Source organism: Bufo gargarizans, chromosome 2 (genome assembly GCF_014858855.1).
Source record: "Bufo gargarizans isolate SCDJY-AF-19 chromosome 2, ASM1485885v1, whole genome shotgun sequence".
NCBI classification, from domain to species: Eukaryota; Metazoa; Chordata; class Amphibia; order Anura; family Bufonidae; genus Bufo; species Bufo gargarizans.
Window position 1 is genome coordinate 51,915,025 of NC_058081.1, and position 23,216 is coordinate 51,938,240.

At 47.0% G+C, this 23,216-nt stretch overlaps 1 protein-coding gene across 1 annotated transcript; it reads left to right on the top strand.

The window, feature by feature from the left end:
- Positions 1 to 1,081: 1,081 nt before the first annotated feature.
- LOC122929356 (ran guanine nucleotide release factor-like) lies at positions 1,082 to 19,119 on the top strand. Its single transcript, XM_044282898.1, has 5 exons — positions 1,082 to 1,197; positions 9,641 to 9,757; positions 14,265 to 14,421; positions 14,552 to 14,646; positions 18,722 to 19,119. The coding sequence occupies exons 1-5, from the start codon at positions 1,118 to 1,120 to the stop codon at positions 18,840 to 18,842; spliced, it is 570 nt and encodes a 189-aa protein (XP_044138833.1). The 5' UTR covers positions 1,082 to 1,117; the 3' UTR covers positions 18,843 to 19,119.
- Positions 19,120 to 23,216: the final 4,097 nt, after the last annotated feature.

Below are 23,216 nucleotides of genomic sequence, written 5' to 3' on the forward strand. Positions count from 1 at the left end.
ATAGCAACCAATCAGATTCTTCCTTTCATTCACCAGAGGAGCGCTGAAAGATAAAAGGCGGAATCTGATTGGTTGCTATGGGTGACTACATCAGCTTGATAAATAGCAACCAATCAGATTCTTCCTTTCATTCACCAGAGGAGCGCTGAAAGATAAAAGGTGGAATCTGCTTGGTTGCTATGGGCGACTACACCAGATTGATAAATAACAACCAATCAGATTCTTCCTTTTATTCACCAGAGGAGGTGGAATCTGATTGGCTGCTATGGGCAACCCCCGCTGTAAATCCTCACAATTACTTCACATCAAGCGCTGTGCACAATTATCAATATCACTGGAGCAACAAACAATTGGGCAAAGCAAAAAAATATATATATAAAAAATAGTCTTTACTTTTTATTTTTTTCTGCACTATGTTCATTAGAAGTGGTCTGACAAACATGGCGGCCAATAAACCGCGCAGAAGAGAGACTATTCCGGAGACCGAGAATAATAAGCCGTAAAGAAAGGGTTAGGGTCCATTCACACGTCCGTTGTTTGTTTCCTGATCTGTTCCGTTTTTTGCTGAACAGATCTGGACCAGATCTGGACCCATTCATTTTCAATGGGTCCTGAAAAAAAACGGACAGCACAATATCAGATTTTTTTTCAGGACCCATTGAAAATGAATGGGTCCAGATCTGGTCCAGATCTGTTCAGCAAAAAACGGAACAGATCAGGAAAGAAACAACGGACGTGTGAATGGACCCTTACTCTGAACAGGCTAATTTACGTGCTAGGGGCGCATGCGCAGCTCCCTCCACAGCCGGGCGCTCACGGAACTAATCTGGCGTGCGCAAGGACCGCGCGACTTGGCCAACACGTGACTTCTTTCTCACGTGACCATCCCTTAGAAAAAAATAAAATGCGACAAAAATAAAAAAAGTTAAAGCGAAGGAAAAACGTAATGAAGCGACAAGAACCGATAAGAACATAATGAGGGGAAAAAAATCCAGTTAACTTTAGAATTCTTGACGACCTGGAACCGGAAATGGACGGCTCAATTCCCGGTGCATGACGGGAGATGTAGTTTTAACGTCAATTAAACAGTTCAGGAAGCGGAACCATAGAAACGGCGATGGAAGGAAACTCAGAGCAGCGTCCACTGTTCGGAGGAGCATTTTCTGCCGTTTTGCCCCTTAATGTCCAGGACGTCAGGTACAGGATTAGATTGTCAGCTCCTGGGCTGTAGATGTGATGTACAGGTCTCCTCTATACCCCGGGGTCAGGTACAGGATTAGATTGTCAGCTCCTGGGCTGTAGATGTGATGTACAGGTCTCCTCTATACCCCGGGGTCAGGTACAGGATTAGATTGTCAGCTCCTGGGCTGTAGATGTGATGTACAGGTCTCCTCTATACCCCGGGGTCAGGTACAGGATTAGATTGTCAGCTCCTGGGCTGTAGATGTGATGTACAGGTCTCCTCTATACTGCGAGGTCAGGTACAGGATTAGATTGTCAGCTCCTGGGCTGTAGATGTGATGTACAGGTCTCCTCTATACTGCGGGGTCAGGTACAGGATTAGATTGTCAGCTCCTGGGCTGTAGATGGGATGTACAGGTCTCCTCTATACTGCGGGGTCAGGTACAGGATTAGATTGTCAGCTCCTGGGCTGTAGATGGGATGTACAGGTCTCCTCTATACTGCGGGGTCAGGTACAGGATTAGATTGTCAGCTCCTGGGCTGTAGATGTGATGTACAGGTCTCCTCTATACTGCGAGGTCAGGTACAGGATTAGATTGTCAGCTCCTGGGCTGTAGATGTGATGTACAGGTCTCCTCTATACTGCGGGGTCAGGTACAGGATTAGATTGTCAGCTCCTGGGCTGTAGATGTGATGTACAGGTCTCCTCTATACCCCGGGGTCAGGTACAGGATTAGATTGTCAGCTCCTGGGCTGTAGATGTGATGTACAGGTCTCCTCTATACCCCGGGGTCAGGTACAGGATTAGATTGTCAGCTCCTGGGCTGTAGATGTGATGTACAGGTCTCCTCTATACTGCGGGGTCAGGTACAGGATTAGATTGTCAGCTCCTGGGCTGTAGATGTGATGTACAGATCTCCTCTATACCCCGGGGTCAGGTACAGGATTAGATTGTCAGCTCCTGGGCTGTAGATGGGATGTACAGATCTCCTCTATACTGCGGGGTCAGGTACAGGATTAGATTGTCAGCTCCTGGGCTGTAGATGTGATGTACAGATCTCCTCTATACCCCGGGGTCAGGTACAGGATTAGATTGTCAGCTCCTGGGCTGTAGATGTGATGTACAGGTCTCCTCTATACCGCGGGGTCAGGTACAGGATTAGATTGTCAGCTCCTGGGCTGTAGATGGGATGTACAGATCTCCTCTATACTGCGGGGTCAGGTACAGGATTAGATTGTCAGCTCCTGGGCTGTAGATGTGATGTACAGGTCTCCTCTATACCGCGGGGTCAGGTACAGGATTAGATTGTCAGCTCCTGGGCTGTAGATGGGATGTACAGGTCTCCTCTATACTGCGAGGTCAGGTACAGGATTAGATTGTCAGCTCCTGGGCTGTAGATGGGATGTACAGGTCTCCTCTATACTGCGAGGTCAGGTACAGGATTAGATTGTCAGCTCCTGGGCTGTAGATGCGATGTACAGGTCTCCTCTATACCCCGGGGTCAGGTACAGGATTAGATTGTCAGCTCCTGGGCTGTAGATGTGATGTACAGGTCTCCTCTATACTGCGGGGTCAGGTACAGGATTAGATTGTCAGCTCCTGGGCTGTAGATGTGATGTACAGGTCTCCTCTATACCCCGGGGTCAGGTACAGGATTAGATTGTCAGCTCCTGGGCTGTAGATGTGATGTACAGGTCTCCTCTATACTGCGGGGTCAGGTACAGGATTAGATTGTCAGCTCCTGGGCTGTAGATGTGATGTACAGGTCTCCTCTATACTGCGGGGTCAGGTACAGGATTAGATTGTCAGCTCCTGGGCTGTAGATGTGATGTACAGGTCTCCTCTATACCCCGGGGTCAGGTACAGGATTAGATTGTCAGCTCCTGGGCTGTAGATGTGATGTACAGGTCTCCTCTATACCCCGGGGTCAGGTACAGGATTAGATTGTCAGCTCCTGGGCTGTAGATGTGATGTACAGATCTCCTCTATACTGCGAGGTCAGGTACAGGATTAGATTGTCAGCTCCTGGGCTGTAGATGTGATGTACAGGTCTCCTCTATACCCCGGGGTCAGGTACAGGATTAGATTGTCAGCTCCTGGGCTGTAGATGTGATGTACAGGTCTCCTCTATACTGCGGGGTCAGGTACAGGATTAGATTGTCAGCTCCTGGGCTGTAGATGTGATGTACAGGTCTCCTCTATACCGCGGGGTCAGGTACAGGATTAGATTGTCAGCTCCTGGGCTGTAGATGTGATGTACAGGTCTCCTCTATACTGCGGGGTCAGGTAAAGGATTAGATTGTCAGCTCCTGGGCTGTAGATGTGATGTACAGGTCTCCTCTATACCGCGGGGTCAGGTACAGGATTAGATTGTCAGCTCCTGGGCTGTAGATGTGATGTACAGGTCTCCTCTATACCCCGGGGTCAGGTACAGGATTAGATTGTCAGCTCCTGGGCTGTAGATGTGATGTACAGGTCTCCTCTATACTGCGGGGTCAGGTACAGGATTAGATTGTCAGCTCCTGGGCTGTAGATGTGATGTACAGGTCTCCTCTATACCCCGGGGTCAGGTACAGGATTAGATTGTCAGCTCCTGGGCTGTAGATGTGATGTACAGGTCTCCTCTATACTGCGGGGTCAGGTACAGGATTAGATTGTCAGCTCCTGGGCTGTAGATGTGATGTACAGGTCTCCTCTATACTGCGGGGTCAGGTACAGGATTAGATTGTCAGCTCCTGGGCTGTAGATGTGATGTACAGGTCTCCTCTATACTGCGGGGTCAGGTACAGGATTAGATTGTCAGCTCCTGGGCTGTAGATGTGATGTACAGGTCTCCTCTATACTGCGGGGTCAGGTACAGGATTAGATTGTCAGCTCCTGGGCTGTAGATGTGATGTACAGGTCTCCTCTATACTGCGGGGTCAGGTACAGGATTAGATAGTCAGCTCCTGGGCTGTAGATGTGATGTACAGGTCTCCTCTATACCCCGGGGTCAGGTACAGGATTAGATTGTCAGCTCCTGGGCTGTAGATGTGATGTACAGGTCTCCTCTATACCCCGGGGTCAGGTACAGGATTAGATTGTCAGCTCCTGGGCTGTAGATGTGATGTACAGGTCTCCTCTATACTGCGAGGTCAGGTACAGGATTAGATTGTCAGCTCCTGGGCTGTAGATGTGATGTACAGGTCTCCTCTATACCCCGGGGTCAGGTACAGGATTAGATTGTAAGCTCCTGGGCTGTAGATGTGATGTACAGGTCTCCTCTATACTGCGGGGTCAGGTACAGGATTAGATTGTCAGCTCCTGGGCTGTAGATGTGATGTACAGGTCTCCTCTATACTGCGAGGTCAGGTACAGGATTAGATTGTCAGCTCCTGGGCTGTAGATGTGATGTACAGGTCTCCTCTATACTGCGGGGTCAGGTACAGGATTAGATTGTCAGCTCCTGGGCTGTAGATGTGATGTACAGATCTCCTCTATACCCCGGGGTCAGGTACAGGATTAGATTGTCAGCTCCTGGGCTGTAGATGTGATGTACAGGTCTCCTCTATACTGCGGGGTCAGGTACAGGATTAGATTGTCAGCTCCTGGGCTGTAGATGTGATGTACAGGTCTCCTCTATACTGCGGGGTCAGGTACAGGATTAGATTGTCAGCTCCTGGGCTGTAGATGTGATGTACAGGTCTCCTCTATACTGCGAGGTCAGGTACAGGATTAGATTGTCAGCTCCTGGGCTGTAGATGTGATGTACAGGTCTCCTCTATACTGCGGGGTCAGGTACAGGATTAGATTGTCAGCTCCTGGGCTGTAGATATGATGTACAGGTCTCCTCTATACCGCGGGGTCAGGTACAGGATTAGATTGTCAGCTCCTGGGCTGTAGATGTGATGTACAGATCTCCTCTATACCCCAGGGTCAGGTACAGGATTAGATTGTCAGCTCCTGGGCTGTAGATGTGATGTACAGGTCTCCTCTATACTGCGGGGTCAGGTACAGGATTAGATTGTCAGCTCCTGGGCTGTAGATGTGATGTACAGGTCTCCTTCTTCTCTACCCCGAGGTCAGGTACAGGATTAGATTGTCAGCTCCTGGGCTGTAGATGTGATGTACAGGTCTCCTCTATACTGCGGGGTCAGGTACAGGATTAGATTGTCAGCTCCTGGGCTGTAGATGGGATGTACAGGTCTCCTCTATACTGCGGGGTCAGGTACAGGATTAGATTGTCAGCTCCTGGGCTGTAGATGTGATGTACAGGTCTCCTCTATACCCCGGGGTCAGGTACAGGATTAGATTGTCAGCTCCTGGGCTGTAGATGTGATGTACAGGTCTCCTCTATACCCCGGGGTCAGGTACAGGATTAGATTGTAAGCTCCTGGGCTGTAGATGTGATGTACAGGTCTCCTCTATACTGCGGGGTCAGGTACAGGATTAGATTGTCAGCTCCTGGGCTGTAGATGTGATGTACAGGTCTCCTCTATACCCCGGGGTCAGGTACAGGATTAGATTGTCAGCTCCTGGGCTGTAGATGTGATGTACAGGTCTCCTCTATACTGCGGGGTCAGGTACAGGATTAGATTGTCAGCTCCTGGGCTGTAGATGTGATGTACAGGTCTCCTCTATACTGCGGGGTCAGGTACAGGATTAGATTGTCAGCTCCTGGGCTGTAGATGTGATGTACAGGTCTCCTCTATACCCCGGGGTCAGGTACAGGATTAGATTGTCAGCTCCTGGGCTGTAGATGTGATGTACAGGTCTCCTCTATACCCCAGGGTCAGGTACAGGATTAGATTGTCAGCTCCTGGGCTGTAGATGTGATGTACAGGTCTCCTCTATACCCCAGGGTCAGGTACAGGATTAGATTGTCAGCTCCTGGGCTGTAGATGTGATGTACAGGTCTCCTCTATACCCCAGGGTCAGGTACAGGATTAGATTGTCAGCTCCTGGGCTGTAGATGTGATGTACAGGTCTCCTCTATACCCCAGGGTCAGGTACAGGATTAGATTGTCAGCTCCTGGGCTGTAGATGTGATGTACAGGTCTCCTCTATACCCCAGGGTCAGGTACAGGATTAGATTGTCAGCTCCTGGGCTGTAGATGTGATGTACAGGTCTCCTCTATACTGCGGGGTCAGGTACAGGATTAGATTGTCAGCTCCTGGGCTGTAGATGTGATGTACAGGTCTCCTCTATACTGCGGGGTCAGGTACAGGATTAGATTGTCAGCTCCTGGGCTGTGGATGTGATGTACAGGTCTCCTCTATACTGCGGGTCAGGTACAGGATTAGATTGTCAGCTCCTGGGCTGTAGATGTGATGTACAGGTCTCCTCTATACCCCGGGGTCAGGTACAGGATTAGATTGTCAGCTCCTGGGCTGTAGATGTGATGTACAGGTCTCCTCTATACCCCGGGGTCAGGTACAGGATTAGATTGTCAGCTCCTGGGCTGTAGATGTGATGTACAGGTCTCCTCTATACCCCGGGGTCAGGTACAGGATTAGATTGTCAGCTCCTGGGCTGTAGATGTGATGTACAGGTCTCCTCTATACTGCGAGGTCAGGTACAGGATTAGATTGTCAGCTCCTGGGCTGTAGATGTGATGTACAGGTCTCCTCTATACCCCGGGGTCAGGTACAGGATTAGATTGTCAGCTCCTGGGCTGTAGATGTGATGTACAGGTCTCCTCTATACTGCGAGGTCAGGTACAGGATTAGATTGTCAGCTCCTGGGCTGTAGATGGGATGTACAGGTCTCCTCTATACTGCGGGGTCAGGTACAGGATTAGATTGTCAGCTCCTGGGCTGTAGATGTGATGTACAGGTCTCCTCTATACTGCGGGGTCAGGTACAGGATTAGATTGTCAGCTCCTGGGCTGTAGATGTGATGTACAGGTCTCCTCTATACCCCGGGGTCAGGTACAGGATTAGATTGTCAGCTCCTGGGCTGTAGATGTGATGTACAGGTCTCCTCTATACTGCGGGGTCAGGTACAGGATTAGATTGTCAGCTCCTGGGCTGTAGATGTGATGTACAGGTCTCCTCTATACTGCGGGGTCAGGTGCAGGATTAGATTGTCAGCTCCTGGGCTGTAGATGTGATGTACAGGTCTCCTCTATACCGCGGGGTCAGGTACAGGATTAGATTGTCAGCTCCTGGGCTGTAGATGTGATGTACAGGTCTCCTCTATACCCCGAGGTCAGGTACAGGATTAGATTGTCAGCTCCTGGGCTGTAGATGTGATGTACAGGTCTCCTCTATACCGCGGGGTCAGGTACAGGATTAGATTGTCAGCTCCTGGGCTGTAGATGTGATGTACAGGTCTCCTCTATACTGCGGGGTCAGGTACAGGATTAGATTGTCAGCTCCTGGGCTGTAGATGTGATGTACAGGTCTCCTCTATACCCCGGGGTCAGGTACAGGATTAGATTGTCAGCTCCTGGGCTGTAGATGTGATGTACAGGTCTCCTCTATACCCCGGGGTCAGGTACAGGATTAGATTGTAAGCTCCTGGGCTGTAGATGTGATGTACAGGTCTCCTCTATACTGCGGGGTCAGGTACAGGATTAGATTGTCAGCTCCTGGGCTGTAGATGTGATGTACAGGTCTCCTCTATACCCCGGGGTCAGGTACAGGATTAGATTGTCAGCTCCTGGGCTGTAGATGTGATGTACAGGTCTCCTCTATACTGCGGGGTCAGGTACAGGATTAGATTGTCAGCTCCTGGGCTGTAGATGTGATGTACAGGTCTCCTCTATACTGCGGGGTCAGGTACAGGATTAGATTGTCAGCTCCTGGGCTGTAGATGTGATGTACAGGTCTCCTCTATACTGCGGGGTCAGGTACAGGATTAGATTGTCAGCTCCTGGGCTGTAGATGTGATGTACAGGTCTCCTCTATACCCCAGGGTCAGGTACAGGATTAGATTGTCAGCTCCTGGGCTGTAGATGTGATGTATAGATCTCCTCTATACTGCGGGGTCAGGTACAGGATTAGATTGTCAGCTCCTGGGCTGTAGATGTGATGTACAGGTCTCCTCTATACTGCGGGGTCAGGTACAGGATTAGATTGTCAGCTCCTGGGCTGTAGATGTGATGTACAGGTCTCCTCTATACTGCGGGGTCAGGTACAGGATTAGATTGTCAGCTCCTGGGCTGTAGATGTGATGTACAGGTCTCCTCTATACTGCGGGGTCAGGTACAGGATTAGATTGTCAGCTCCTGGGCTGTAGATGTGATGTACAGGTCTCCTCTATACTGCGGGGTCAGGTACAGGATTAGATTGTCAGCTCCTGGGCTGTAGATGTGATGTACAGATCTCCTCTATACCCCGAGGTCAGGTACAGGATTAGATTGTCAGCTCCTGGGCTGTAGATGTGATGTACAGGTCTCCTCTATACTGCGGGTCAGGTACAGGATTAGATTGTCAGCTCCTGGGCTGTAGATGTGATGTACAGGTCTCCTCTATACCCCAGGGTCAGGTACAGGATTAGATTGTCAGCTCCTGGGCTGTAGATGTGATGTACAGGTCTCCTCTATACTGCGAGGTCAGGTACAGGATTAGATTGTCAGCTCCTGGGCTGTAGATGTGATGTACAGGTCTCCTCTATACTGCGGGGTCAGGTACAGGATTAGATTGTCAGCTCCTGGGCTGTAGATGTGATGTACAGGTCTCCTCTATACTGCGGGGTCAGGTACAGGATTAGATTGTCAGCTCCTGGGCTGTAGATGTGATGTACAGGTCTCCTCTATACTGCGGGGTCAGGTACAGGATTAGATTGTCAGCTCCTGGGCTGTAGATGTGATGTACAGGTCTCCTCTATACCCCGGGGTCAGGTACAGGATTAGATTGTCAGCTCCTGGGCTGTAGATGTGATGTACAGGTCTCCTCTATACCCCGGGGTCAGGTACAGGATTAGATTGTCAGCTCCTGGGCTGTAGATGTGATGTACAGGTCTCCTCTATACTGCGAGGTCAGGTACAGGATTAGATTGTCAGCTCCTGGGCTGTAGATGTGATGTACAGGTCTCCTCTATACTGCGGGGTCAGGTACAGGATTAGATTGTAAGCTCCTGGGCTGTAGATGTGATGTACAGGTCTCCTCTATACCGCGGGGTCAGGTACAGGATTAGATTGTCAGCTCCTGGGCTGTAGATGTGATGTACAGGTCTCCTCTATACTGCGGGGTCAGGTACAGGATTAGATTGTCAGCTCCTGGGCTGTAGATGTGATGTACAGGTCTCCTCTATACTGCGGGGTCAGGTACAGGATTAGATTGTCAGCTCCTGGGCTGTAGATGTGATGTACAGGTCTCCTCTATACTGCGGGGTCAGGTACAGGATTAGATTGTCAGCTCCTGGGCTGTAGATGTGATGTACAGGTCTCCTCTATACTGCGGGGTCAGGTACAGGATTAGATTGTCAGCTCCTGGGCTTCTGTATGTGATGTATATATTGTCTCTTCTCAGCGAGATGCGGGAGGTCCCGGACAACCAGGAGGTCTTCGTCCACTCTCAGACGGATCAGAGCATCATCGTGGAGCTCCTGGAGTATCAGAAGGGGATGTCGGACCCGGACGCTGCTAGGTGAGGTGCGAGGAGATTGGGAGTTTTCTTCTTGCAGTTCTGACATTGGCCACTAGATGTCAGCGGAGCCTCTACAGACTTTACTGGTCTCCTGTATGTTATTTTCTGGGCCCTTTCCAGTCGCCCCCTCACTACCCGAACCTCCTCTTTCCCCTAGGCCCATGACTGCACCCCTGAGAGACCGTCTCCATCCAGGACAGGACACCCAAAGGAGGACCCTCGCCCCTATAGCATTGGCTGTTTCCTGTCCTATGGAGAGGACGGTCTGTGGAGAGCAAAGGTTTAGGCTGCAGGAGCCCCTGACTTGGTCCGCATATATGCTACTGTTTTTTTTTTTTTTTTTGCGTACCGTATGCGGAACCATTCACTTCAATGGGTCCGCAAAAACAACGGAAGGTACTTCGTGTGCATTCCGTTTCCGTATTTCCGTTCCCCAAAAAAGTAGTGAATGTCCTATTGTTGTCCACAAATCGCGGTCCGAGGCCCTATTCAAGTCAATGAGTCCACAAAAAATACGGAACCCATCCGTATGTCATCCGTATTTTGCAGATCCATACTGTAGAAATGCTAGGCCCAGCCCATATTGCTCATGTGTTTGGTGATGAATAAGTTACTCTTTCCGTTTCCAATCCGCCAAAAACGGATCGCTAATGGAAACTATATGGATATGTTTTATGGAATAACGGAACAGAAGAGGAATTAAATCAGAGAAAAAAATTAAAAAAAACTTAGATACAGAATAACAGATCAGTGAAAAACGGATCGCAAAACAACAGCGGTCGTGTGCATGAGCCCTTAGACTAAGCGCTCATGCACATGACCGTATGTATTTTGTGGAACGGAACAGTCGGCCCCTAAGAGAGCAGTACTATCCTCGTCTGTAATGCGGACAATAATGGGACATGTTCTATTTTTTTGCGGAACAGAAATACGGACAGACGGAGTAACTTCAGTAGTTTTTTTATTTTTGCGAATCCGTTGACGCGAATGGTTCCGTATACGGTCCTCAAAAAGAACGGAACGGACACGGAAATAATACACATTCGTGTGCAGTGTGTGAGAAAAAAACGTGCTCCCTCCTGGTCCAAGTCGCTGTCCGCTTTGTGTGAGCGAAGTAGCTGAGGATGAGTCCCCGTCCCTGCTTCTCAGTATAGAGGACGTTGTTAAATCTGAAGTCTCCGATTCTATAAAAGCGTTTAAAAAAACGCCTCCCTGCCTTTGCAGTGGGCAAACAGTCACGCTAATGTGATCTCAGAACCCTCTGATGAAAACGGACAGGGAGAGGTCCCGGGCGATTCACGTTCTTCCTCGGCTGACGAATCCTCCGGTTGACCCCTATTGTCCCCAGAGGATTCGGATTCCTTACGTAAAGCGATCAGAGCCACTATGAAAATAGATGAGGCGAGGGAGCAGAAGTCGGTCCAAGAGATTACGTTTGGGGTCTTGGGACATAAGCGTCCGAGGGTCTTCTCATTCAATGATAATATTATCTAATCCAAAAAGAGTGGAAGAAGCCGGATAAAAAAATGTTATCCCTAGAAGTGTGAAGAGGAAATATCCCTTTCATGAGGGTGAAGCCTCCAAAATTAGACGCCAAAGGTAGCCAATATCTTAAAAAGAGCCTCCCTTCCTTTTGAAAACCTTGGTAAAAGGGCAGAGGTCTATCTTAAGTGTGGGAGGCCTCTACCCAGGGCATTAAGACTAACCTGGCCACTACCTCTCCAGCCAGATCCCTAAAATTATGGTTGCAGGAGTTGGAGTCTCATATTCGAAACAAAATCTCTAGAGATCAACTTCTCGCAGTTTTTCCAACAATTTTCAAGGCGGTAGAGTTCATCTCTGACGCCTCAGCGGCTTCTAGATCGGCAGCTCTGTCAGACTCTGCTAGGAGACCTATCTGGCCTAGAGGTTGGTCTGGCGATACGGGTTCAAAGAGCAATCCTCTGACACCAAGAAGGGTTTTCCTGTTTTTAAGTCCCCCTCGAAAGCAGTTTTTTTTTCGTAAGAACTGGGGAGGTTTCAATAGATCCGAGAGAAAACAAAATAACCGAAAGGGGAATCTAGAGGTAAAAAAGACAAAGTGGTTCCTCTTCCACTCCCAGTCTGGTTCAGGGCCTAAGTCAGGTCAGCAATGACCATTATGGGCCAGTGGGGGGGGGGGGGGACTCGCTCTTTTTTCTCAGGCTTGGGAGAACATCTCAGCAAGCCGGTGGAGAAACAAAATAATAAAAGAGGGTTTTCGCCTAGAGTTTTTCTCCCCTCCTCCGGAAAGACTAAAAATCACAGATCTATCTGCAAATTTGGGAAAAAAAAAGTGGCATTAAGGGAAGAAATTTTTCTTTATTAAAAAAGGAAGTTTTAGTCCCAGTTCCAGATTTAGAAAAAGGCAGAGTGTTTTGCTGGTCCCTGTTTCTGTACTGGTCCCTGTTTCTGGTCCCCAAACCAGACGGCTCTTTTCGGATGATGATCATAAACTTGAGAGCATTAAATCAGTAGCTCAAATACAAAAAGTTAAAAATGGAATCCATTAAGTCTACAGTAAAACACCTCGTCAGACTGTGATGGCTACCGTAGATATAAAGGACGCTTAATATGTTCCAGTTCATGCGGATTTTCAAAAATTCCTCAGGTCGTCAAATAAGGCTACTTTCACACTAGCGTTCGTCGGTCCGCTCGTGAGCTCCGTTTGAAGGGGCTCACGAGCGGACCCGAACGCAGCCGTCCAGCCCTGATGCAGTCTGAATGGAGCGGATCCGCTCAGACTGCATCAGTCTGGCGGCGTTCAGCCTCCGCTCCGCTCGCCTCCGCACGGACAGGCGGACAGCTGAACGCTGCTTGCAGCGTTCGGGTGTCCGCCTGGCCGTGCGGAGGCGTGCGGATCCGTCCAGACTTACAATGTAAGTCAATGGGGACGGATCCGTTTGAAGATGCCACAATATGGCTCAATCTTCAGGCGGATCCGTCCCCCATTGACTTTACATTGAAAGTCTGGACGGATCCGTACGAGGCTATTTTCACACTTAGCTGTTTTTATGCTAAAATAATGCAGACGGATCCGTTCTGAACGGAGCCTCCGTCTGCATTATTATGATCGGATCCGTTCAGAACGGATCCGATCGAACGCTAGTGTGAAAGTAGCCTAACTCGTCCACAATACAGAGCTCTTCCTCTTGGCATATCCCAGGCCCCCAGACTTTTCCCAAAGTTAATGGTGGAGTGGAGGTGATGGCCTACATAAGGGAAAAAGACAAAGGGGTTCCTCTTTAATTACTCCCTATTTAGATGATCTCTTGGTGGTAGCAGAATCAGTAAATCTTCTTGAAGTGCTAAAAATTATTTAAAGGCTCGGTTGGCAGTTAATTTGGGCAAAGTCATATCTGGTCAGAACGGTGTCTTCCTGGGATTAATCCTGGACTCGGTACAACGGTGATGTATCCTCCCTCATCACAAGATATCTCGCCTAGGGCAGGACATTCAGGCTCTGGTAGCCCCAAAGAGACGAACCGTCAAACAGGGCATGTCTGTCTTAGGCAGGATGACCTCAACAATCCCACCGGTTGGTTGGTCCCATTTTCATTCCAGGATGCTTCAGAGGCAAATCCTGAAGGAATGGAAGGGTTCGTGGTCCCCTCTTGATGCCCCTCTTCACTCCTCGGGTAGTACAGTCCCTGACCTGGTGGCAGGATCCTGCAGATTTATCTCAGGGGTTTCCGTGGGATCTACAAGAACAGATAACGATTACCACCGACGCCAGTCCTACCGGGTGGTGGGGCGTTTTGTCAATGGGGAGTTCTGCAGGGAGTGTCTGAGAGAATTAAGAGCTGTTTCTCTAGCCCTGAGGGGGTTTCTACCCAAACTTCCAGGAAAAGGGGTAAAAATCTTTTCGGACAATACTACCGTAGTATCCTACCTGAGCAGGCAGTGGGGAACCAAATCACAAGATCTAGTGGCCTTAACAGTGGACATCTTCTCTAATTATGCCTCTTGTTCCCTTTATCAAGGCGGTGCACCTAAAAGGGTCAGAAAACAAGGTGGCAGATTTTTTTTAAGCAGAAACCACCTAGACCAAGGAGAGTGGTGTCCGAATCAAGAGGTCTTCGATCAAATTGTCCATCTTTGGGGTCATCACCAGATAGAGACAGAACAGCAAATGCAAACGTTTCTTTTCCCTAAACCCTTCGATCCTCCTTTAGGGGTAGGCGCCTTCTCTCTTCCGTGGCCGGATCAACTCCTGTACGCTTTTACTCCGCTAAGACTACTCCCGAGAGTATTACAGAAGTTGAGGCAGGAACAGACGAGGCTTATTTATATTAAAATTTAATATTTAAAAAAAGAGAGAATTCTTAGAATTTTACAGCAGTAAGATGAGGATGAGTTCTCACAATTAACTGGTCCCTCCCTTTAAAGCTCTCCACAGGGGTGCCCTGTCCTGGACGGAGGCGCTCTCTCAGGGGCGCTGTCATGGAAAAATGCTAAGTAAGTGTAATCCTGAATTTCTGTGCTGCAGATGCCACTTTGAAGACGTTGCTGCGAGCAATGAAGCTGAGGGCAGAGCAGAGGTTGTGAGCGTGGAGCCCCTGCCCCTGGCACAGCTATCTCTCACCAGCTGCTCCGGTGCATGGGCACTTACAGGGCACCAGCTAGTCTCTAAGTTCAATGAGCAGGTAAGTACCGCACCCTATATGTGCTGCTGGTGAAACTGCAACTCCCAGCATGCACTGACATCTGTTGGAAAATGCAGTTTCTTCATTTCTGACCAATGAAGGGTCACTTATATTATCTTCTCCTATTCAGGCGCAGAATACGGTGACTATACATATGGCGTTATTCCGTCTACAGCAGCACGCCACCGACCTCCTGGTCACCTTCAACAACCCTGTAGCCATCCAGTAAGTGGTACCAGTAGATGTGAGCTATGAGTCTGCTCCTCCTCCTGCAGGGTGATACATATAGAAGGAGCTATGAGTCTGCTCCTCCTCCTGCAGGGTGATACATATAGATGGAGCTATGAGTCTGCCCCTCCTCCTGCAGGGTGATACATATAGAAGGAGCTATGAGTCTGCTCCTCCCCCTGCAGGGTGATACATATAGAAGGAGCTATGAGTCTGCTCCTCCTCCAGCAGGGTGATACATATAGAGGGAGCTATGAGTCTGCCCCGCCTCCTGCAGGGTGATGCATATAGAGGGAGCTATGAGTCTGCCCCTCCTCCTGCAGGGTGATACATATAGAAGGAGCTATGAGTCTGCCCCTCCTCCTGCAGGGTGATACATATAGAAGGAGCTATGAGTCTGCTCCTCCTCCTGCAGGGTGATACATATAGAAGGAGCTATGAGTCTGCCCCTCCTCCTGCAGGGTGATACATATAGAAGGAGCTATGAGTCTGCCCCTCCTCCTGCAGGGTGATACATATAGAAGGAGCTATGAGTCTGCTCCTCCTCCTGCAGGGTGATACATACAGAAGGAGCTATGAGTCTGCTCCTCCTCCTGCAGGGTGATACATATAGAAGGAGCTATGAGTCTGCCCCTCCTCCTGCAGGGTGATACATATAGAAGGAGCTATGAGTCTGCCCCTCCTCCTGCAGGGTGATACATATAGAAGGAGCTATGAGTCTGCCCCTCCTCCTGCAGGGTGATACATATAGAAGGAGCTATGAGTCTGCCCCTCCTCCTGCAGGGTGATACATAAAGAAGGGAGCTATGAGTCTGCCCCTCCTCCTGCAGGGTGATACATATAGAAGGAGCTATGAGTCTGCCCCTCCTCCTGCAGGGTGATACATATAGAAGGAGCTATGAGTCTGCTCCTCCTCCTGCAGGGTGATACATATAGAAGGAGCTATGAGTCTGCCCCTCCTCCTGCAGGGTGATACATATAGAAGGAGCTATGAGTCTGCCCCTCCTCCTCCTGCAGAGTGATACATATAGAAGGAGCTATGAGCCTGCCCCTCCTCCTGCAGGGTGATACATATAGAAGGAGCTATGAGTCTGCTCCTCCTCCTGCAGGGTGATACATATAGAAGGAGCTATGAGGCTGCTCCTCCTCCTGCAGGGTGATACATATAGAAGGAGCTATGAGTCTGCTCCTCCTCCTGCAGGGTGATACATATAGAAGGAGCTATGAGTCTGCTCCTCCTCCTGCAGGGTGATACATATAGAAGGAGCTATGAGGCTGCTCCTCCTCCTGCAGGGTGATACATATAGAAGGAGCTATGAGTCTGCTCCTCCTCCTGCAGGGTGATACATATAGAAGGAGCTATGAGTCTGCCCCTCCTCCTGCAGGGTGATACATATAGAAGGAGCTATGAGTCTGCCCCTCCTCCTGCGGGGTGATACATATAGAAGGAGCTATGAGTCTGCTACTCCTCCTGCAGGGTGATACATATAGAAGGAGCTATGAGTCTGCCCCTCCTCCTGCAGGGTGATACATATAGAAGGAGCTATGAGTCTGCCCCTCCTCCTCCTGCAGAGTGATACATATAGAAGGAGCTATGAGTCTGCCCCTCCTCCTGCAGGGTGATACATATAGAAGGAGCTATGAGTCTGCCCCTCCTCCTGCAGGGTGATACATATAGAAGGAGCTATGAGTCTGCTCCTCCTCCTGCAGGGTGATACATATAGAAGGAGCTATGAGTCTGCCCCTCCTCCTGCAGGGTGATACATATAGAAGGAGCTATGAGTCTGCCCCTCCTCCTGCAGGGTGATACATATAGAAGGAGCTATGAGTCTGCCCCTCCTCCTGCAGGGTGATACATATAGAAGGAGCTATGAGTCTGCCCCTCCTCCTGCAGGGTGATACATATAGAAGGAGCTATGAGTCTGCCCTCCTCCTGCAGGGTGATACATATAGAAGGAGCTATGAGTCTGCTACTCCTCCTGTAGAGTGATACATATAGAAGGAGCTATGAGTCTGCTCCTCCTCCTGCAGGGTGATACATATAGAAGAAGCTATGAGTCTGCTCCTCCTCCTGCAGGGTGATACATATAGAAGGAGCTATGAGTCTGCCCCTCCTCCTGCAGGGTGATACATATAGAAGGAGCTATGAGTCTGCCCCTCCTCCTGCAGGGTTATACATATAGAAGGAGCTATGAGTATGCCCCTCCTCCTGCAGGGTGATACATATAGAAGGAGATATGAGTCTGCCCCTCCTCCTGCAGGGTGATACATATAGAAGGAGCTATGAGTTTGCCCCTCCTCCTGCAGGGCGATACATATAGAAGGAGCTATGAGTCTGCTCCTCCCCCTGCAGGGTGATACATATAGAAGGAGCTATGAGTCTGCTCCTCCTCCTGCAGGGTGATACATATAGAAGGGGCTATGAGTCTGCCCCTCCTCCTGCAGGGTGATACATATAGAAGGAGCTATGAGTCTGCCCCTCCTCCTGCAGGGTGATACATATAGAAGGAGCTATGAGTCTTCTCCTCCCCCTGCAGGGTGATACATATAGAAGGAGCTATGAGTCTGCCCCCTCCTCCTGCAGGGTGATACATATAGAAGGAGCTATGAGTCTGCCCCTCCTCCTGCAGGGTGATACATATAGAAGGAGCTATGAATCTGCTCCTCCTCCTGCAGGGTGATACATATAGAAGAAGCTATGAGTCTGCCCCTCCTCCTGCAGGGTGATACATATAGAAGGAGCTATGAGTCTGCCCCTCCTCCTGCAGGGTGATACATATAGAAGCAGCTATGAGTCTGCCCCTCCTCCTGCAGGGTGATACATATAGAAGGAGCTATGAGTCTGCTACTCCTCCTGCAGGGTGATACATATAGGAGGAGCTATGAGTCTGCCCCTCCTCCTGCAGGGTGATACATATAGAAGGAGCTATGAGTCTGCACCTCCTCCTGCAGGGTGATACATATAGAAGGAGCTATGAGTCTGCCCCTCCTCCTGCAGGGCGATACATATAGAAGGGAGCTATGAGTCTGCTCCTCCTCCTGCAGGGTGATACATATAGAAGGAGCTATGAGTCTGCCCCTCCTCCTGCAGGGTGATACATATAGAAGGAGCTATGAGTCTGCCCCTCCTCCTGCAGGGTTATACATATAGAAGGAGCTATGAGTATGCCCCTCCTCCTGCAGGGTGATACATATAGAAGGAGCTTATGAGTCTGCCCCTCCTCCTGCAGGGTGATACATATAGAAGGAGCTATGAGTCTGCCCCTCCTCCTGCAGGGGATACATATAGAAGGAGCTATGATATGCGTCTGCTCCTCCCCCTGCAGGGTGATACATATAGAAGGAGCTATGAGTCTGCTCCCTCCTCCTGCAGGGTGATACATATAGAAGGGCTATGAGTCTGCCCCTCCTCCTGCAGGGTGATACATATAGAAGGAGCTATGAGTCTGCCCCTCCTCCTGCAGGGTGATACATATAGAAGGAGCTATGAGTCTTCTCCTCCCCCTGCAGGGTGATACATATAGAAGGAGCTATGAGTCTGCCCCCTCCTCCTGCAGGGTGATACATATAGAAGGAGCTATGAGTCTGCCCCTCCTCCTGCAGGGTGATACATATAGAAGGAGCTATGAATCTGCCTCCTCCTCCTGCAGGGTGATACATATAGAAGAAGCTATGAGTCTGCCCCTCCTCCTGCAGGGTGATACATATAGAAGGAGCTATGAGTCTGCCCCTCCTCCTGCAGGGTGATACATATAGAAGCAGCTATGAGTCTGCCCCTCCTCCTGCAGGGTGATACATATAGAAGGAGCTATGAGTCTGCCCCTCCTCCTGCAGGGTGATACATATAGAAGGAGCTATGAGTCTGCTCCTCCTCCTGCAGGGTGATACATATAGAAGGAGCTATGAGTCTGCCCCTCCTCCTGCAGGGTGATACATATAGAAGGAGCTATGAGTCTGCTCCTCCTCCTGCAGGGTGATACATATAGAAGGAGCTATGAGTCTGCCCCTCCTCCTGCAGGGTGATGTGGTCTCTATGTACATTGCTATAATTTTATGTTTCCTCCTTTTCCAGTCCGGCCAGCAGTAGTAATGTGGACACTGGGACATCTGGAAATGCTTCTGCTTGGACTCTGGATGATTTCCACCGTCTCCTGTGCAGTTTTCAGCTTCATGATCCCGGCATCTTTGGCTGATGTGACGTGTCTGGATGATGATGATGATGATGATGATGACGACGCGGTGGGCTCTGCTGGTCATCCCCTCTAGTTTTCTTCCTCCTTGGCTCTGAGCTTGGACTGCCTGTGGTCGGATAGGAGGACGATGCGTTTTAAGAATGGACTCCCTGGAGTGCAGGATGGAAGGACTATAGCACTGATCTTGTGGATCCAAGGACCTGGGTTTCATTTAACCCTTTCACTAATTCTACATATATTTTGAAATATTAATTTTGAGAATAAAACATTTTCCAGATCTCGTTTGTGATAGTATGATGTATAAACGCAACAGAAGGAAGGACGACTTGTTAGAAAGAATCACCATTTATATATCATATATTAGATTTACTGTATTGTTGTGAACATCTGTCCGATCTGTAATTTTTGCAGCTGAATGGAGATTTGTACAACTGAAAGGTCTGAACATCTGGAAATAATGCATCAAAGCCACACATAGTGAGCAACCAGTTGCCTTCCACCTACAAAGAACCAAACTACTATAATACTGCTCCTGTGTACAAGAATATAACTACTACAATACTGCCTCCTATGTACAAGAATATAACTACTATAATACTGCTCCTATGTACAAGAATATAACTACTATAATACTGCCCCTATGTACAAGAATATAACTACTATAATACTGCTCCTATGTACAAGAATATAACTACTATAATACTGCTTCCTATGTACAAGAACATAACTACTATAATACTGCTCCTATGTACAAGAATATACCTACTATAATACTGCTCCTATGTACAATAATATAACTACTATAATACTGCTCCTATGTACAAGACTATAACTACTATAATACTGCTCCTATGTACAAGAATATAACTACTATAATACTGCTCCTATGTACAAGACTATAACTACTATAATACTGCTCCTATGTACAACAATATAACTACTATAATACTGCCTCCTATGTACAAGAATATAACTACTATAATACTGCCTCCTATGTACAAGAATATAACTACTATAATACTGCTATGTACAAGAATATAACTACTATAATACTGCTCCTATGTACAAGAATATAACTACTATAATACTGCTCCTATGTACAAGAATATAACTAATAATACTGCTCCTATGTACAAGAATATAACTACTATAATACTGCTCCTATGTACAAGAATATAACTACTATAATACTGCTCCTATGTACAAGAATATAACTACTATAATACTGCTCCTATGTACAAGAATATAACTACTATAATACTGCTCCTATGTACAAGAATATAACTACTATAATACTGCTCCTATGTACAAGAATATAACTACTATAATACTGCTCCTATGTACAAGAATATAACTACTATAATACTGCTCCTATGTACAAGAATATAACTATATAATACTGCTCCTATGTACAAGAATATAACTACTATAATACTGCTCCTGTACAAGAATATAACTACTATAATACTGCTCCTATGTACAAGAATATAACTACTATAATACTGCTCCTATGTACAAGAATATAACTACTATAATACTGCTATATGTACAAGAATATAACTACTATAATACTGCTCTAGTACAAGAATATAACTACTATAATACTGCTCCTATGTACAAGAAATAACTACTATATACTGCCTCCTCTGTACAGAATATAACGACTATAATACTGCTCTCTGTACAAGAATATAACTACTATAATACTGCTCCTATGTACAAGAATATAACTACTATAATACTGCCTCCTAGTACAAGAATATAACTACTATAATACTGCTCCTATGCTACAAGAATATAACTACTATAATACTGCTCCTATGTACAAGAACTATAACTACTATAATACTGCTCTCCTATGTACAAGACTATAACTACTATAATACTGCCCTATGTACAAGAATATAACTACTATAATACTGCCTCCTATGTACAAGAATATAACTACTATAATACTGCCTCCTATGTACAAGAATATAACTACTATAATACTGCTCCTATGCTACAAGGAATATAACTACTATAATACTGCTCCTATGTACAAGAATATAACTACTATAATACTGCTCCTATGTACAAGAATATAACTACTATAATACTGCTCCTATGTACAAGAATATAACTACTATAATACTGCTCCTATGTACAAGAATATAACTACTATAATACTGCTCCTATGTACAAGAATATAACTACTATAATACTGCTCCTATGTACAAGAATATAACTACTATAATACTGCTCCTATGTACAAGAATATAACTACTATAATACTGCTCCTATGTACAAGAATATAACTACTATAATACTGCTCCTATGTACAAGAATATAACTACTATAATACTGCTCCTATGTACAAGAATATAACTACTATAATACTGCTCCTATGTACAAGAATATAACTACTATAATACTGCTCCTATGTACAAGAATATAACTACTATAATACTGCTCCTATGTACAAGAATATAACTACTATAATACTGCTCCTATGTACAAGAATATAACTACTATAATACTGCTCCTATGTACAAGAATATAACTACTATAATACTGCTCCTATGTACAAGAATATAACTACTATAATACTGCCTCCTATGTACAAGAATATAACTACTATAATACTGCCTCCTATGTACAAGGAATATAACTACTATAATACTGCCTCCTATGTACAAGAATATAACTACTATAATACTGCCTCCTATGTACAAGAATATAACTACTATAATACTGCCTCCTATGTACAAGGAATATAACTACTATAATACTGCCTCCTATGTACAAGAATATAACTACTATAATACTGCCTCCTATGTACAGGAATATAACTACTATAATACTGCTCCTATGTACAAGAATATAACTACTATAATACTGCTCATATGTACAAGAATATAACTACTATAATACTGCTCCTATGTACAAGAATATAACTACTATAATACTGCTCCTATGTACAAGAATATAACTACTATAATACTGTCTCCTATGTACAAGAATATAACTACTATAATACTGCTCCTATGTACAAGACTATAACTACTATAATACTGCTCCCCTATGTACAAGAATATAACTACTATAATACTGCTCCTATGTACAAGAATATAACTACTATAATACTGCTCCTATGTACAAGAATATAACTACTATAATACTGCTCCTATGTACAAGAATATAACTACTATAATACTGTCTCCTATGTACAAGAATATAACTACTATAATACTGCTCCTATGTACAAGACTATAACTACTATAATACTGCTCCTATGTACAAGCATATAACTACTATAATACTGCCTCCTATGTACAAGAATATAACTACTATAATACTGCTCCTATGTACAAGACTATAACTACTATAATACTACCTCCTATGTACAAGACTATAACTACTATAATACTGCTCCTATGTACAAGACTATAACTACTATAATACTGCCTCCTATGTACAAGAATATAACTACTATAATACATGTGACTGTTCTGTGGGTGAAGGAGACCACTTCCTGTATAGTGTGACTGCTCTTAGGGTGGAGGAGGCCACGTCCTGTACAGAGTGACTGCTATGACGGTGGAGACCACGTCCTGTACAGAGTGACTGCTATGACGGTGGAGACCACGTCCTGTACATGTGACTGCTCTGAAGATGGTCACGTCCTTTACAGGGTCACTGCTCTGACGGTGGAGGAAACCACGTACTGTATAGTGTGACTGCTCTGATCGTGGAGACCACGTCCTGTACATTAGATTGATCTGAGAGAGGAAGAGACCACATCCTGTATAGAGTGACTGCTGTGAGGGTAGAGGAGACCACGTCCTGTACATGTAACTGCTCTATGTGTGAAGGAGGCCACGTCCTGTATAGTGTGACTGCTCTGACGGTGGAGGAAACCACGTCCTGTACATGTGACTGCTCTGAGGGTGAAGGAGACCACGTCCTGTAAAGAGTGACTGCTGTGAGGGTGAAGGAGACCACATACTGTACATATGACTGCTCTGAGGGTGGAGGAGACCAGGTCCTGTTCATGTGACTGCTCTGAGGGTGGAGGAGACCACGTCCTGTACATGTGTCTGCTCTGAGGGTGGAGGAGACCACGTCCTGTACATGTGACTGCTCTGAGGGTGGAGGAGACCACGTCCTGTACATGTGACTGCTCTGAAGGTGAAGGAGACCACCTCATAAACATGTGTCTGCTCTGAGGGTGAAGGAGACCAGGTCCTGTACATGAGACTGATCTGAGGATAGAGGGGACCAGGTCCTGTACATGAGACTGATCTGAGGATAGAGGAGACCAGGTCCTGTACATGAGACTGATCTGAGGATAGAGGAGACCAGGTCCTGTACATGAGACTGATCTGAGGATAG